This window comes from Nerophis lumbriciformis, linkage group LG15 (assembly GCF_033978685.3).
Source record: "Nerophis lumbriciformis linkage group LG15, RoL_Nlum_v2.1, whole genome shotgun sequence".
Classification (NCBI taxonomy): Eukaryota; Metazoa; Chordata; class Actinopteri; order Syngnathiformes; family Syngnathidae; genus Nerophis; species Nerophis lumbriciformis.
The window spans coordinates 19,521,260-19,534,324 of record NC_084562.2 but is presented as its reverse complement, the minus strand read 5'-3'; the positions used below and the strand labels follow the sequence as shown (position 1 = coordinate 19,534,324).

General features: G+C 38.3%; 1 protein-coding gene across 2 annotated transcripts in view; it reads left to right on the top strand.

The window, feature by feature from the left end:
* Nucleotides 1-13,065, top strand: part of nae1 (nedd8 activating enzyme E1 subunit 1) — a 115,757-nt gene that overhangs the window by 14,895 nt on the left and 87,797 nt on the right. The window contains exons 15-20 of one of the 2 annotated variants that reach the window (XR_009816789.2): nt 8-47; nt 231-317; nt 1,283-1,375; nt 1,481-1,595; nt 1,685-1,734; nt 1,816-1,926. Coding sequence is in view for 1 of the 2 variants with exons in the window: in XM_061974754.1 (XP_061830738.1) it covers nt 8-47; nt 231-317; nt 1,283-1,375; nt 1,481-1,595; nt 1,685-1,734; nt 1,816-1,925 (495 nt within the window). In the remaining variant the exon portion in view is untranslated. Of the gene's footprint in view, nt 1-7; nt 48-230; nt 318-1,282; nt 1,376-1,480; nt 1,596-1,684; nt 1,735-1,815; nt 1,970-13,065 lie in introns of those variants that run through there. The other variant, XM_061974754.1, reaches the window with a different exon arrangement.

Sequence of the window (13,065 nt, the reverse complement as noted above, 5' to 3'; positions counted from 1 at the left end):
CCACCAGGCTCCTGAAAGCATCACTGACAAAAACATCAAACTCTTCTGTAAGCAACTTTTTACATTAAATTGGAATTTTAACAGTACTTTCTGTTGGTTCTAGTCCTTTTAGTCTACTAAAACTATTATCCAAGTTGGACAAACTTCCACATTGTATTTTGCGCAATACAGTGATTGGTTGTTTTTGGTGTAATTTGATGATTTCCTGACTTATGTATGTTGTTGTCTAGGCAAGAATGCGTCCTTCCTTCGGGTGGTGCACTGCCGATCTCTGGCAGCAGAGTACAGTGTGGACTCGGTTAACAGAGATGAAATAAGTAAGTGGGAGATGGAACTCATGTTTGGTATCTATTGTCTGTACATAATACATTTTAACCAGTTGTCGTGCATTGTCTCTTACTATAAAGCATGATTTTTGTGCTGTGTATCTAGATACATGGAGAATGATATAATTCAGAAACAGAACATTTTAAACTTAAGGATCCGATTTGATTTGGTATAATTTGATCTGATTTGATTCAATACAATATGATTTGGTACTGTTCTTTGTTTAAAGTAGACTTTTTTTTTATGGTATAGGCATAAAATAATTTTTTATTGGCCAAAGGTTTTGTTTACATGGCTGTACTCGAGCCGCGTTAATGTGAGCAAGCAACAAACTGGATTAAAAGGGATCATACAAAATAGAAAAAAATCAAGGGACCGTAATGAGACGATATGTACCCTATTCCAAAGGCTCGCTAAGTAAAAAATTAAGTAAAATTGGTGGAATTGACCCATATAAGCATGTCCAATGGAAAGAAATTTGAGTAAGATCGGAATCGGTAATTAAGAGTTGGACAATATCGGATATCGGCAAAAAATCGGACATCTCTAGCAATTACCTTTTCTCGAGCTGCGTTATGGCCATATTAGCTTGAAAGAAGCCTTGAATATCCAAGTGTCTTTCAACTAGCTGTACTAGTATTCTATTTGCGGGTTCCTCCATGTCTTCACATCAGCTGCATGATGAAAACAGTCGTGCCACCGCTGTACTTAAGTGCTATTTTACGGTGTTTACAAATTACAACAGTTTTATCAAGAGTACCGGTACTGTTCTTCTTAAGGGATTAAGACAATGTAGGGATTTTCAACTAAATTGTTTTGGGCGCCACATTGTGCCATGAGGAATGCCTCAGTTATGTAAATCTCAGGTTTTGACCCTGGTGTTCTTCTATTTTTGCTTAATGTTTGATTTCTATTGGTTATTTATTAGACTGTAACTGTCATTCAATGTCCCCAGCCTCATGCATGGACAATCCTGATAGTGAGATGGTCTTCTACCTCATGCTTCGAGCTGTCGACCGCTTCTACCAGCACCATTCCCGCTACCCTGGTACTTTCCATCATCATGATCAACTTGGGAAAAAAATAACACCCACTTAATCCTGTGTTGTAGAACCGTAGACATGGTATCAGTTTTATGTGTCATGTTTTCCAGGAGTGTATAACTACCAAGTCGAGGAGGACATCTGCAAGCTGAAACTGTGCGTCACCAGCCTGCTGCAGGAGTACAACCTCAACGTGAACATTAAGGATGATTATGTGCATGAGTTGTAAGTTACTGTTACATATTCTTTATTGGCGAGTGACATTCATTGTCATGTTTATTTTAGGCTTTAAAATAACAGATTTTTACTCGTAGCTGTCGGTATGGTGCAGCAGAGCCGCATACAGTTGCTGCGTTTATGGGAGGTAATACTAAAAGTTTGACATTCACAGAACGTATTCACTTGTTAAGTAAATGTGTGTTTACCCTGTACTCATTGCCTTCAGGATCAGCTGCGCAAGAAGCCATCAAGATCATCAGCCACCAGTTTGTGCCCTTCAACAACACTTTCATCTACAATGCCATGTCACAGACCTCTGCAACTTTACAGCTATGAGGTACTCGTTGGGAACTACAGAAACTCTGAGGAGATGTAGCATTTGTCTGAGATTCAACATCTGCACTTAAACCCAACAAGACAAGTAGACAACCTAAACAGGACATAATCATGAAGGACCCACTGAGATGGACAATAAATATTATTTAAATGCTAGCAGTACTACACATCATGACTTTCCAGCTGCACTGAACTGTGCACAAAGTGGACTTTTTTTTTCAAAATAGTAACGGCACATTCTTTTTCAATCTCCCTCCTAGTTTTAGCAAATATTCTCACATTTTTTATGAGTTTCGACCTAAAAGCATGTCAATATGCTGTAGACAAAACTGCTGTGATTTGCTACTCTGTCTCTCTATGGGCCAAGTCTTTTAAATGTCCTCATAAATAAATACAAGCAACATGAATGTCGAGATGCATCACAGTCCTCCTTTTCAACAGTAGATGGCACTCTAGCATCCAGCTCATAGCACACTCACTGGCCATTAGTTTAGGTACACATTAGGTGTGCACAGTGGAATGTGATCCTGACAACATTGTCATAAACACGGGACACTAGAGATTAAATTCATGATTGTTTTCCACTTTTTATTCAAATGTATTCTAAACTTGCCATACTCCACACCCCCTAAATTAGTGCTGTTACTCCCTTTTCAACCTTTTTTTAATCTGCAGCTGCCAAGTTCTTTTTATGCATACACCATTCATGCAGAATAAATCATTTGTTTCATATGTCAAGGTGTCATTTCCTACAAGTAACAGAGATGTGTGTTATTGTAAGTCAGCAAAAAACTGAACCAGTTATTTAGTTTACGTATTATAATCTACAATATGCATTAAAAAGAGAAGTGCTCCAGTACCATTATTTGACATATGTAACCAAAGTCTAATAACAAACATTGGAACAAATCTATTATCTAATCAAACATTAACATTTGAATATAGTATAAGATAATGGGCATAGTCTAAAACCTTAATGCAGTGTTTTTTGTTTTTTGTTACGCCCCCCTTAGGAAGAAGAAAACATTTTGAACCCCACTCTCCACCGCCATTATAAATAGTAACGAACAACCGATTATCGGTATCAATATATGGCCTTTTGACATATCGATATCGGCTTATTTTTTTTTAAATTGCTATTGATCTTTTTTATTTAGTATCTAGTATTTAGGTTAGTATATAGTTTATATAGTATATACATTTGATTATTTAAAATCCGGGGAGGTGGGATGTGGTGGGGAGAGGGTGTTAGGCTTGTGTATTTTACGCTTCAAATTGTGCCACACATTTTCAATGGTAGACAGGTCTGGACTACAGGCAGGCCAGTCTAGTCGTATCGGCCCTGAAAAAAACATCGGCAATGTCTAATAAATAGTATCATTTGTCTATAACATTGTTATAAGTACACCTCTGGCCTAACATTCTATCCTTTTTAACATTGGTTTTCAGTCTGTAACAGAAAAGATTGAAAGTGTTACAATTGATTGACTTGAACCATTTGATACTGAAAAATAAAATGAAATAAACTCCAATAGTAAATTCTAATTGATCCGCAACATTACCTCACAATAAATAAAAACGCTTTAACCCATACTTGCCAACTTTGAGACCTCCGATTTCGGGAGGTGGGGGGTGGGGGCGTGGTCGGGGGTGGGACGGGGCGTGATTGGGGGCGTGGTTAAGAGGAGAGGAGTATATTGACAGCTAGAATTTACCAAGTCAAGTATTTCATACATATATATATATATATCTATATATATCTATATCTATATATAGATATAGATATATAGATATCTACATCCTGAAAATATGCAAACAAAACTGTGTTTAGATAATTGATACTTCAAACTTGCATAAATAAATATTAAGGACAATAACATAACTTGGCTTCTGATAGTTTCAAATTGTAATGAATAAAATGCTAAAGTTGTTGATAAACAAGCAATTATTTTAATAATCAAATATGGTCATTTTAAATTAATTATTATGATGATTTAAAATCAATTATTTCAAATATGTTTATTTTAATGTATAATTCTATGGCTGGATGTAATAAGGAGTCAGGAAAAAATACAAACAAAAATACAATTAATTTTGATGTTTTTAGCAAAATATAGTAAAAATGTATTTATTTATTTTTTTAAATTAATAAATATATTTATTTTTAGGTAAGATAAACATAATACAATTTATCTCTAGTCTGAATGATTTAGTTCTTGTCACCCTGTTGTCCTCCCGTCATGAAAAAAGGCTGTCCTCAGTCAGGTCCGCATGGAGCTGGAGGGGGCGTGGCTTCCAGCTCCGGCTGAAAATCGGGAGATTTTCGGGAGAATATTTGTCCCGGGAGGTTTTTGGGAGAGGCGCTGAATTTCGGGAGTCTCTCGGAAAATTCGGGAGGATTGGCAAGTATGCTTTAACCTACAGAAAAAAAACATTTTTAAAACATTTTTTTTTAATAAATAAAAATGAGGAAGTTAGGATTAATGCCTACAATGAGCATGTTTTGTAGTGCACAATTTTTCAAAGCATGTTACTAGAGATGTCCGGTAAATGCTTTAAAATGTAATATCGGAAATTATCGGTATCGGTTTTATTGTCATCGGTATCGTTTTATTTTTTTATTTTTTTTATTTTTTTATTAAATCAACATAAAAACACAAGATACACTTACAATTAGTGCACCAACCCAAAACAAACCCCTCCCCCATTTACACTCATTCACACAAAAGGGTTGTTTCTTTCTGTTATTAATATTCTGGTTCCTACATTATATATCAATATATATCAATACAGACTGCAAGGGATACAGTCCGTAAGCACACATGATTGTGCGTGCTGCTGGTCCACTAATAGTACTAACCTTTAACAGTTAATTTTACTAATTTTTATTAGTTACTAGTTTCTATGTAACTGTTTTTATATTGTTTTACTTTCTTTTTTATTCAAGAAAATGTTTTTAATTTATTTATCTTACTTTATTTAATTAATTTTTTTAAAAAGGACCTTATCTTCACCATACCTGGTTGTCCGAATTAGGCATAATAATGAGTTAATTCCACGACTGTATATATCGGTATCGGTAATTAAGAGTTGGACAATATCGGAATATTGGATATCGGCAAAAAAGCTATTATCGGACATCCCTACATGTTACTGATAAAAGCATGTTCCCTAGGGTCTCCGAGCCCCGCCCCACTATTTAAAAAGGACCGGCTTAATGTGTAATTTATAGCCAAAAAGGCATGGTTATGATAAGAGGTGTGCTCGGACGCCTATTTCTTTATTAACTGAACATTAGACGACTAAAATGTGCTGTTTGTCGTGCCAAGCTGCCACGTTCAGTGTAACGATTTTTCTAACGACACAATTACATACACATCATGTGTACAGCCGCCTGTTATGCTAATTGAAAATGTCTGTGCCAGATTAAATGGACATCATTTAGCATTCAATTATGTTGAGATGATTAGCAAGGGACTTCATGAAATGTGAAAGCGAAACACATTTTATTTTTACTACTTGCCTGCAATTTATATGTCGATTGAAAATATCTTTTTTTTTAAACGCTATTTATAGATATATGAGTTCAAATGAAAACTCAAAACGTCTGCGTCGTCTGAAGATCAGTCAAGGAGGTAAAGTAATAAGTCACTTGCACTCCCAGCCGGAATATATTCTTTGGCAAAAATGCAAATCAGTACGTGACTGAGGCTATAATATTTTGCATTCGCTTTTCAGTTATGTTCTTAGTCTATGTTGCTTCTGTATATTAGCAAGATTTCAGTGGACAGGATGAGTCTTTAAGCAGCAGACCACTGGATGTGTGCAGTGGGGGAGGGGCCATTAGAGCTAAAAAAAAAAAAAAATCAATCGGTAAATCAGAGGCACTGCCTGCAGAAGAACAACATGGCGGCCGATGAGTCTCACTGGAGGCTTCTAAGCAATAAAGAGAGAAAACGTGGGCGGGAAAAACATGAGTCAGCCGCAAACATAAAGGGAAATAGTGCAATAAAGGTGGTCTGCTTTACCTGCGGCTGAAAGGCTGAAAACGGAGATAGCCGGCGATTAAAAACTTGTTTCCTGATGGCTCATCGCTGCTACTTTCAGCCATTTGCTTGGCCGCGGTCCAACTAGTTCACCTCCTCAAGAGGCCCAGGCTGAATGGAAAGCGGCCTGCCAAAGCGGTGCGGAGTGCTCAGTGTTTGCCGGGAGACTGCGGGAGGCCGGCATACTTTAAACCTCTCAGGGGTCGACGGAGGGCCTCTCCATTCTTCCGACAAACAGATGGAGCTGTGACACTGGAATGTGCAACTACAATACACCTAAGCCAGTATTGCAATGAACATCACACCATTTGCAGCAAACTAATCTACTACTAAACATTGAAACCGTACACTGTCGTTGATTTGCTTTTGATTTGGCTTAAAAATACCACAGCACGGTGTTAAAGCCACACGTCAGCAGCTGCACACTTAAAAAACAATGCAAGCTAGACAAAGTCTGTGAGGGCGGAGCTGCCTCAATGTTCTTAATGGTTATATGCTTTCCAGATGCATTGTTAATGAGATGATGCTCAGTAGACCACAGCAACAGTACAACATTTGTTGACTTAATCACCCACATCTTTTATTCCGCGATGTACAAGAATATAAACAATCACTACTGATGCCCCTTTTTTTTTCAAAGCAAACAATAACATGACCAAATACAGTAAAATACCAGTTGCACATTACATTGGTTTATTTAAGCTTAGCAATATAGCAGGGGTGCTCATTACGTCGATCGCGATCTACCGGTCGATCTCGGAGGGTGTGTCAGTCGATCACCAGCCAGGCATTAAAAAAATAGTCCTAAAAATGAGCGATCATAAATCTTTACTATGACGTCACTTTCGTCACTTGATTGACATTCACGGCACCCGAGGGTCTTCTGAGATGACGCTGGCTGCTGCCAGCTCATTAAAATTACCGACTGGAAGGCGAGAAACACTTTATTTCAACAGACTCTGGCGCCGTACCTGTCGTCAAAACTCCAAAGACCGACTGCACAGTTGCACAATAAAAGCTCTGCTTCATCCTGCCTGCGCTACCAAAATAAGAGTCTCAGAAAGCTGGCGTGCACAAGCTAGCAAGCTACGGAGTTTGCCGACAATGTATTTCTTGTAAAGTGTATACAAAGGAGTACGGAAGCTGGACAAATAAGATGCCAAAAACCAACCACTTTCATGTGGTATTGGACAGGAAGGAGGACTTTTTTTCTCCTCCATTCGAAAATGCGGACGTTATCATCACTACTGTCTGATTCCTATCAATGCAAGTCATCAGAATCAGGTAATACACCAACTTATATTATTGTCTTCATGAAAGAAAGGAATCTATATGTGTTAAACATGCTTGTATTATCTTTAACCACCTTTAAGTTGTTAACAATATTAACTATATGTGTTAAACATGCTTGTATTATCTTTAACCACCTTTAAGTTGTTAACAATATTAACTATATGTGTTAAACATGCTTGTATTATCTTTAACCACCTTTAAGTTAACAATATTAACTATATGTGTTAAACATGCTTGTTTTATCTTTAACCACCTTTAAGTTGTTAACAATATTAACTATTTGTGTTAAACATGCTTGTATTATTTGTAACCACCTTTAAGTTGTTAACAATATTAACTATATGTGTTAAACATGCTTGCATTATCTTTAAACACCTTTAATTTGTTAACAATATTAACTATATGTATTAAACATACTTGTATTATCATTAAACACCTTTAATGTATTAACAATATTAACTATATGTGTTAAACATGCTTGCATTATCATTAAACACCTTTAACTTGTTAACAAAAACATATATTTCATAAATAAGTAAATATAAATTATATATATGAATGAGGTAGATCCCCACGACTTGATCAATTGAAAAGTAGCTCGCCTTAAGTACCCAAAGTCGCTTTACATGTAGAACCCATCATTCATTCACATCTGAATGAATGATGGCCAGTATGCTTGGTAGAAAACTCTTGAGCGCAAAGTAAGGCTCCACTCTTCCATAACGCGCTAGCTTGATGCTAATTTGCATTGGATTTGCCATAGAGAGGCTACTATTAGCATTAGCCATTTTACATGGCGATTTCAACACCTCCAAATTTGGCAATGAAAACTACAACTAAGAGGAATGTTACAATCAAACAGCTGGTGTGTAATGAGTACAATACCTACAGTATAAACACTTTGTAGGGCGCGACATAACACATTCAACTTCCTGTAAAAAGCTAGTTCGTACTAAGACAACATACAATAAATTACCTATACATTAGTGCCATCTAGTGTCTTGGATGTGCAACTGCATTTCAAATGAGACTCAAATGACATAAGAAAACAAGATATAACAACTGGACAGATCAGTTATCCATCCATCCATTTTCTACCGCTTGTCCCTCTCCGGGTCGCGGGGGGCTGGAGCCTTTCCCAACCGCACTTGGGCGGAAGGCAGGGTACACCCTGGACAAGTCTCATTCTTAAATGTTCCATTAAAAATTAAATTTAAATTTAAATTAACATTTATTAGCACACACAAAAGTACCGAAAATTGGTACCGTCTAGTATCGGTATAGACGCTGAGGTACTGAGAATTGGTACCGTGTCAGTTCAAATGTGAACGGTACCCATCCCTGGTGATGTTCCAATCCAAGAGAACTGTCAAAGTGTACATTTTACATTACAGAAGTACCTCAACTTACAAGCTTAACTGGTTTGGTGACGTAGCTCTTAACTCAAAACACTCAACACACTATCTCAAATCAACGTCACCCATTGAAATGTATGAACTAGAGATGTCCGATAATGTTTTTTTTGCTGATATCCGACATTCCGATATTGCCCAACTCTTAATTACCGATTCCGATATCAACCGATATCGATATATGCAGTCGTGGAATTAACACATTATTATGCCTAATTTTGTTGTGATTCCCCGCTGGAAGCATTAAACAATGTCACAAGGTTTTCCAAAATAAGAGAACAACTTCAACTCAAGTTTTGGAAAAAAGTGCTCCCTGAGAGAGCATGAGGAGGTTGAGGGGGGCGGGGGGTAGCGGGGGTGTATATTGTAGCGTCCTGGAAGAGTTATTGCTGCAAGGGATTCTGGCTATTTGTTCTGTTGCGTTTATGTTGTGTTACGGTGTGGATGTTCTCCCGAAATGTGTTTGTCATTCTTGTTTGGTGTGGGTTCACAGTGTGGTGCATAATTGTAACAGTGTTAAAGTTGTTTATACGGCCACCCTCAGTGTGACCTGTATGGCTGTTGGACCAAGTATGCCTTGCATTCACTTGTGTGTGTAAAAAGCCGTAGATATTATGTGACTGGGCCGCAAAGGCAGTGCCTTAAAGGTTTATTGGCGCTCTGTACTTCTCCCTACGTCCGTGTACATAGCGGCGTGTTAAAAAGTCATAAATTTTACTTTTTAAAACCGATACCGATAATTTTGAAACCGATACAGATAATTTCCGATATCACATTTTAAAGCATTTATCGGCGAATAATATCAGCAGTCCGATATTATCGAACATCCCTAGTATGAACATCAATTCCCCTTCCCCCTCAAAATAGCCCAATTTTAACATGTGATATCATTTTAGAAAATAAAAACTTCTAGTTAAGAAATATTGTATGAGAAACAATACAATATGCAATGCTGCGGTTTTATGAAGTGATGTAATAATAAAGTACAGAATTTACTTCGGAGAGTGGACTTCTACAGTATATCCAGTTTTTCATTTTTTTCTCCACCTTAGATATTATTTTTAACATCCCTGGCTGGCGTTATCAACTGATTCTGCTTCAGTATTTTGGAGTCGTCAGCGTTTTCCAGGCCAAAGACCCCCAAACCTATATTTCTTGTATGAAATTATGATTTTATTTTACATTACACTCGTCCGAAAGGTATCTCGTTTTGCATTATTAACGATATCTAAATAATCGCAGTATTGTGTCACTAATAGCTAGCCCTCTAATTGCCAGCTATCTGGCAACTAGTGCACTAATCACAAGCTGGCTACTGGTGCACTAATCACTAGCTGATAACTAACGCGGCAATTGCTAGCTTGCTTGGTTTGATTCTATATCGACCATATACTTACTCGAACTGCAGACCACAAATTTGGACACCCCTGAAGTAGGGTGTCCTCTCTCTATCCATCCATCAGTTTGGGGGTCATTAAAGACCCTGTTCTAGAAACATAGTGGCTCTAAGAGTGATCCCTGAGGATGATGTGCCACAGAATGCATTTTTTTTGTACCCTAAAACTCCCCAGCCATTAAGTTCTATGTAAAAAAACAAAACAAAACAAAACAAAAGCATGATCGTATTTGTATAAACCAAACAGACCGACCAATGGCAATGTCAACATAACCTCTGACTATTCATCTGGATCCGTGTTCTATTAGCAGCTACGCCTGCAGAGTCGGTATGTCCAGATGGGGTCAGACACACTCCTCCCCGTAAGACCGTGGTGTTGCATTACACCCAAACACACACACACACACACACACATATACTGGTTATCATTTGGAATGGGGACCAAGTTTTTGATCATCACTTGTGGGGACCACCCTTTCTACGGGTTGTGGAGGCATAAAAAATTTTTTGGTAAAATGGCCACTGCCTAGTTAGCACATACACGTCTTTAAATCTCTGGATTGATGAAGTAATGTGCTGATCATTCTTACTGGGGACCCTGGGGAAAAAGAGTTAATATGGTTCATGGGGACCAAATTTTAATAATTTTGCATAATTCACACAAATTTGTACGTGACTACTGAGGACCATTTAAAAAATAAAAAGGTTCAAATTAAATATACAGCACCACAGCTGTCCTCTTATAGGAAGTTTAACCACTTAAATGTGAAAGCAAATCCTGCATCTTCTGTGACATTACTGAAAACTCAAACTAACCGGTAAACATGTTTTATGGGCCGAAGCTTAGAAATCACTTAGGCATCTTCAGAATGGATCTGACTATCATTTAAAAAGGTTTCCCTTTAGGGGACCTGTTTTTTTGTCCCCCATACCGTCAGAGGGGTGGGCAATTAATTTTTACCGGGGGCCACATGAGCAACCCGAGCACTGCTGGAGGGCCACACCGACAATATTTCAATATTAACTTAACTTTATAAAAAAGCAGATTGCTTTTGATGGTTTTATTTTTAACACTGTCTTACACAACACTTCCTGATGTATAATACGATGCAAAAATGTCCATTTCTGTCACTTTATCCTGAATCCTCTTTAAAAGTCCAACATTTTTCCCTGTCAGATTTGGACAACCATCTGTTGTCACACCTGCCAGCTTGTCCCATTTCAGTCCTAACATGTCCAAACACGCATTTACCTATGTGAACAAGTCATTACCTGTGGTTGTCTCTTTAATTGACTGCATGGCTGCCAGCTCCTCCGTGATTTGAAAGTCCGCAGTTATCCCACGTAAGAAGATGAGCAGCTGGGCGGTGTCACGTACATCGCAGCACTCATCACAATCAAAGTCGGCCGTTCTGTTCTTCAGCTGAAGCTCCAAGTTTCCAGCGATGGTCTCAACCCGCCTCGTTACAGTGCGTCGGGAGAGTGACACGTTCTCAAATGCGCCCCTCTTCTCCGGGAATATCAGCGCAACAGAGTCCAATAAGGACTCCTTAATAAACTCTCCGTCAGAAAACGCCTTAATTTTTCTGGCGATTTTGTGAGAAATGACGAAACTTGTCCTGACAGCTGCATCTCTGGGGGTGTGAAATTTGGCAAAAAGTCCTTGTTGGGTTTGCAGTTTTACCATCAAGGCATCAGCCTCACTTGCGCGCGCTGCATCAGACAGATTATGGTATTTTTCCTGGTGCTTCGTTGTGTAGTGGCGATTCAAATTATATTCTTTAAACACTGTGTACCACAAATTAAGCACACGGCTTTACCTTTAATTTCTGCAAAGAAATACTTGGCAGTCCATGTCTTGTTGAAAACACGGCATTCGTCATCAACTTTTCTCTTTTAAGCGTCTCGGGGGTAAACCGTGCATCACTTGTCGCTGTGCGCCTTCACTCACAGCTTACACACGGACATACGCCCATAAATAACACTTTTCAAAATAAAAGCAGCACAGTTGTATTGCACGCACGACATGGATGTTTTTTAAAATGTATTTTGTTATTTGTGATTGCCGCTGTTCACATTCACTCACAATCGCGCACGAGCATAGTCTACACAAAAGTAATACAAATAACGCTTTTCAAAACAAAAGCAGCACCGTTGTATTGCACACTCGACACAGATACCTTTTTAAATGTATTTTGTCATTTATGATTGGCCTCACGCGGGCCGTAGATTGCCCAGGTCTGGTGTACACAGAGCGATGTCCCCATTAAGTAAGCATTGCCAGAACACACACACACAGACACACACACACACGGTCTATAATTCACATGTTCACACACTGTACGCTCTTAGGGGACATAAACACTCACCGCCACATTAGTCTGACAAATGGTACACAGATTGTTTCAAAAAACATTCACACAGCTGTCATATCTTTTAAACAGTCAACGTTTACTTTGTATTTCTTTTCTTACACCCTCCCTACTGTTCTTCCAGTCCAGTCATTTGTATGCAGGGAGGTGTAGAAAATGAGTAACTTTGTTTTTTTATATGTATAAGGAATGGTGGGATGTTTCATGAATTAAGCATAACCATGATGACTAACCATATCAAGGACTTTATGGAATTTTAGCAAACATTGTGGCGTTTTGAGCATAGAATTCTTGAAATATTTTCCCCTGAAAAAGCATAGCCTGATCACACTAAATGTCAGTTAGTAGCATGTTGAAAGCATGTCGTGTTCAATTTGGGCATCATTTGGAAGGGTTAATGAAATCCATCCATTAATTAGCAGGGGTATGGTAGCGTCTGAATGTGAGAGTCTGCCTGCTGGGTTACGGAATGATTTACTTGCATTCTCCAGGTTCCATTCTTATCTCTGTCGCCCCTCTCTGGCATTTGCCCCGTCACTGAGATCAGTCAGACACAGGCGGTGGGAATTTAATTGAAAAAGAGTGGAAAAAAAAAAAAGCTTGACACATATGTGTGTTTTG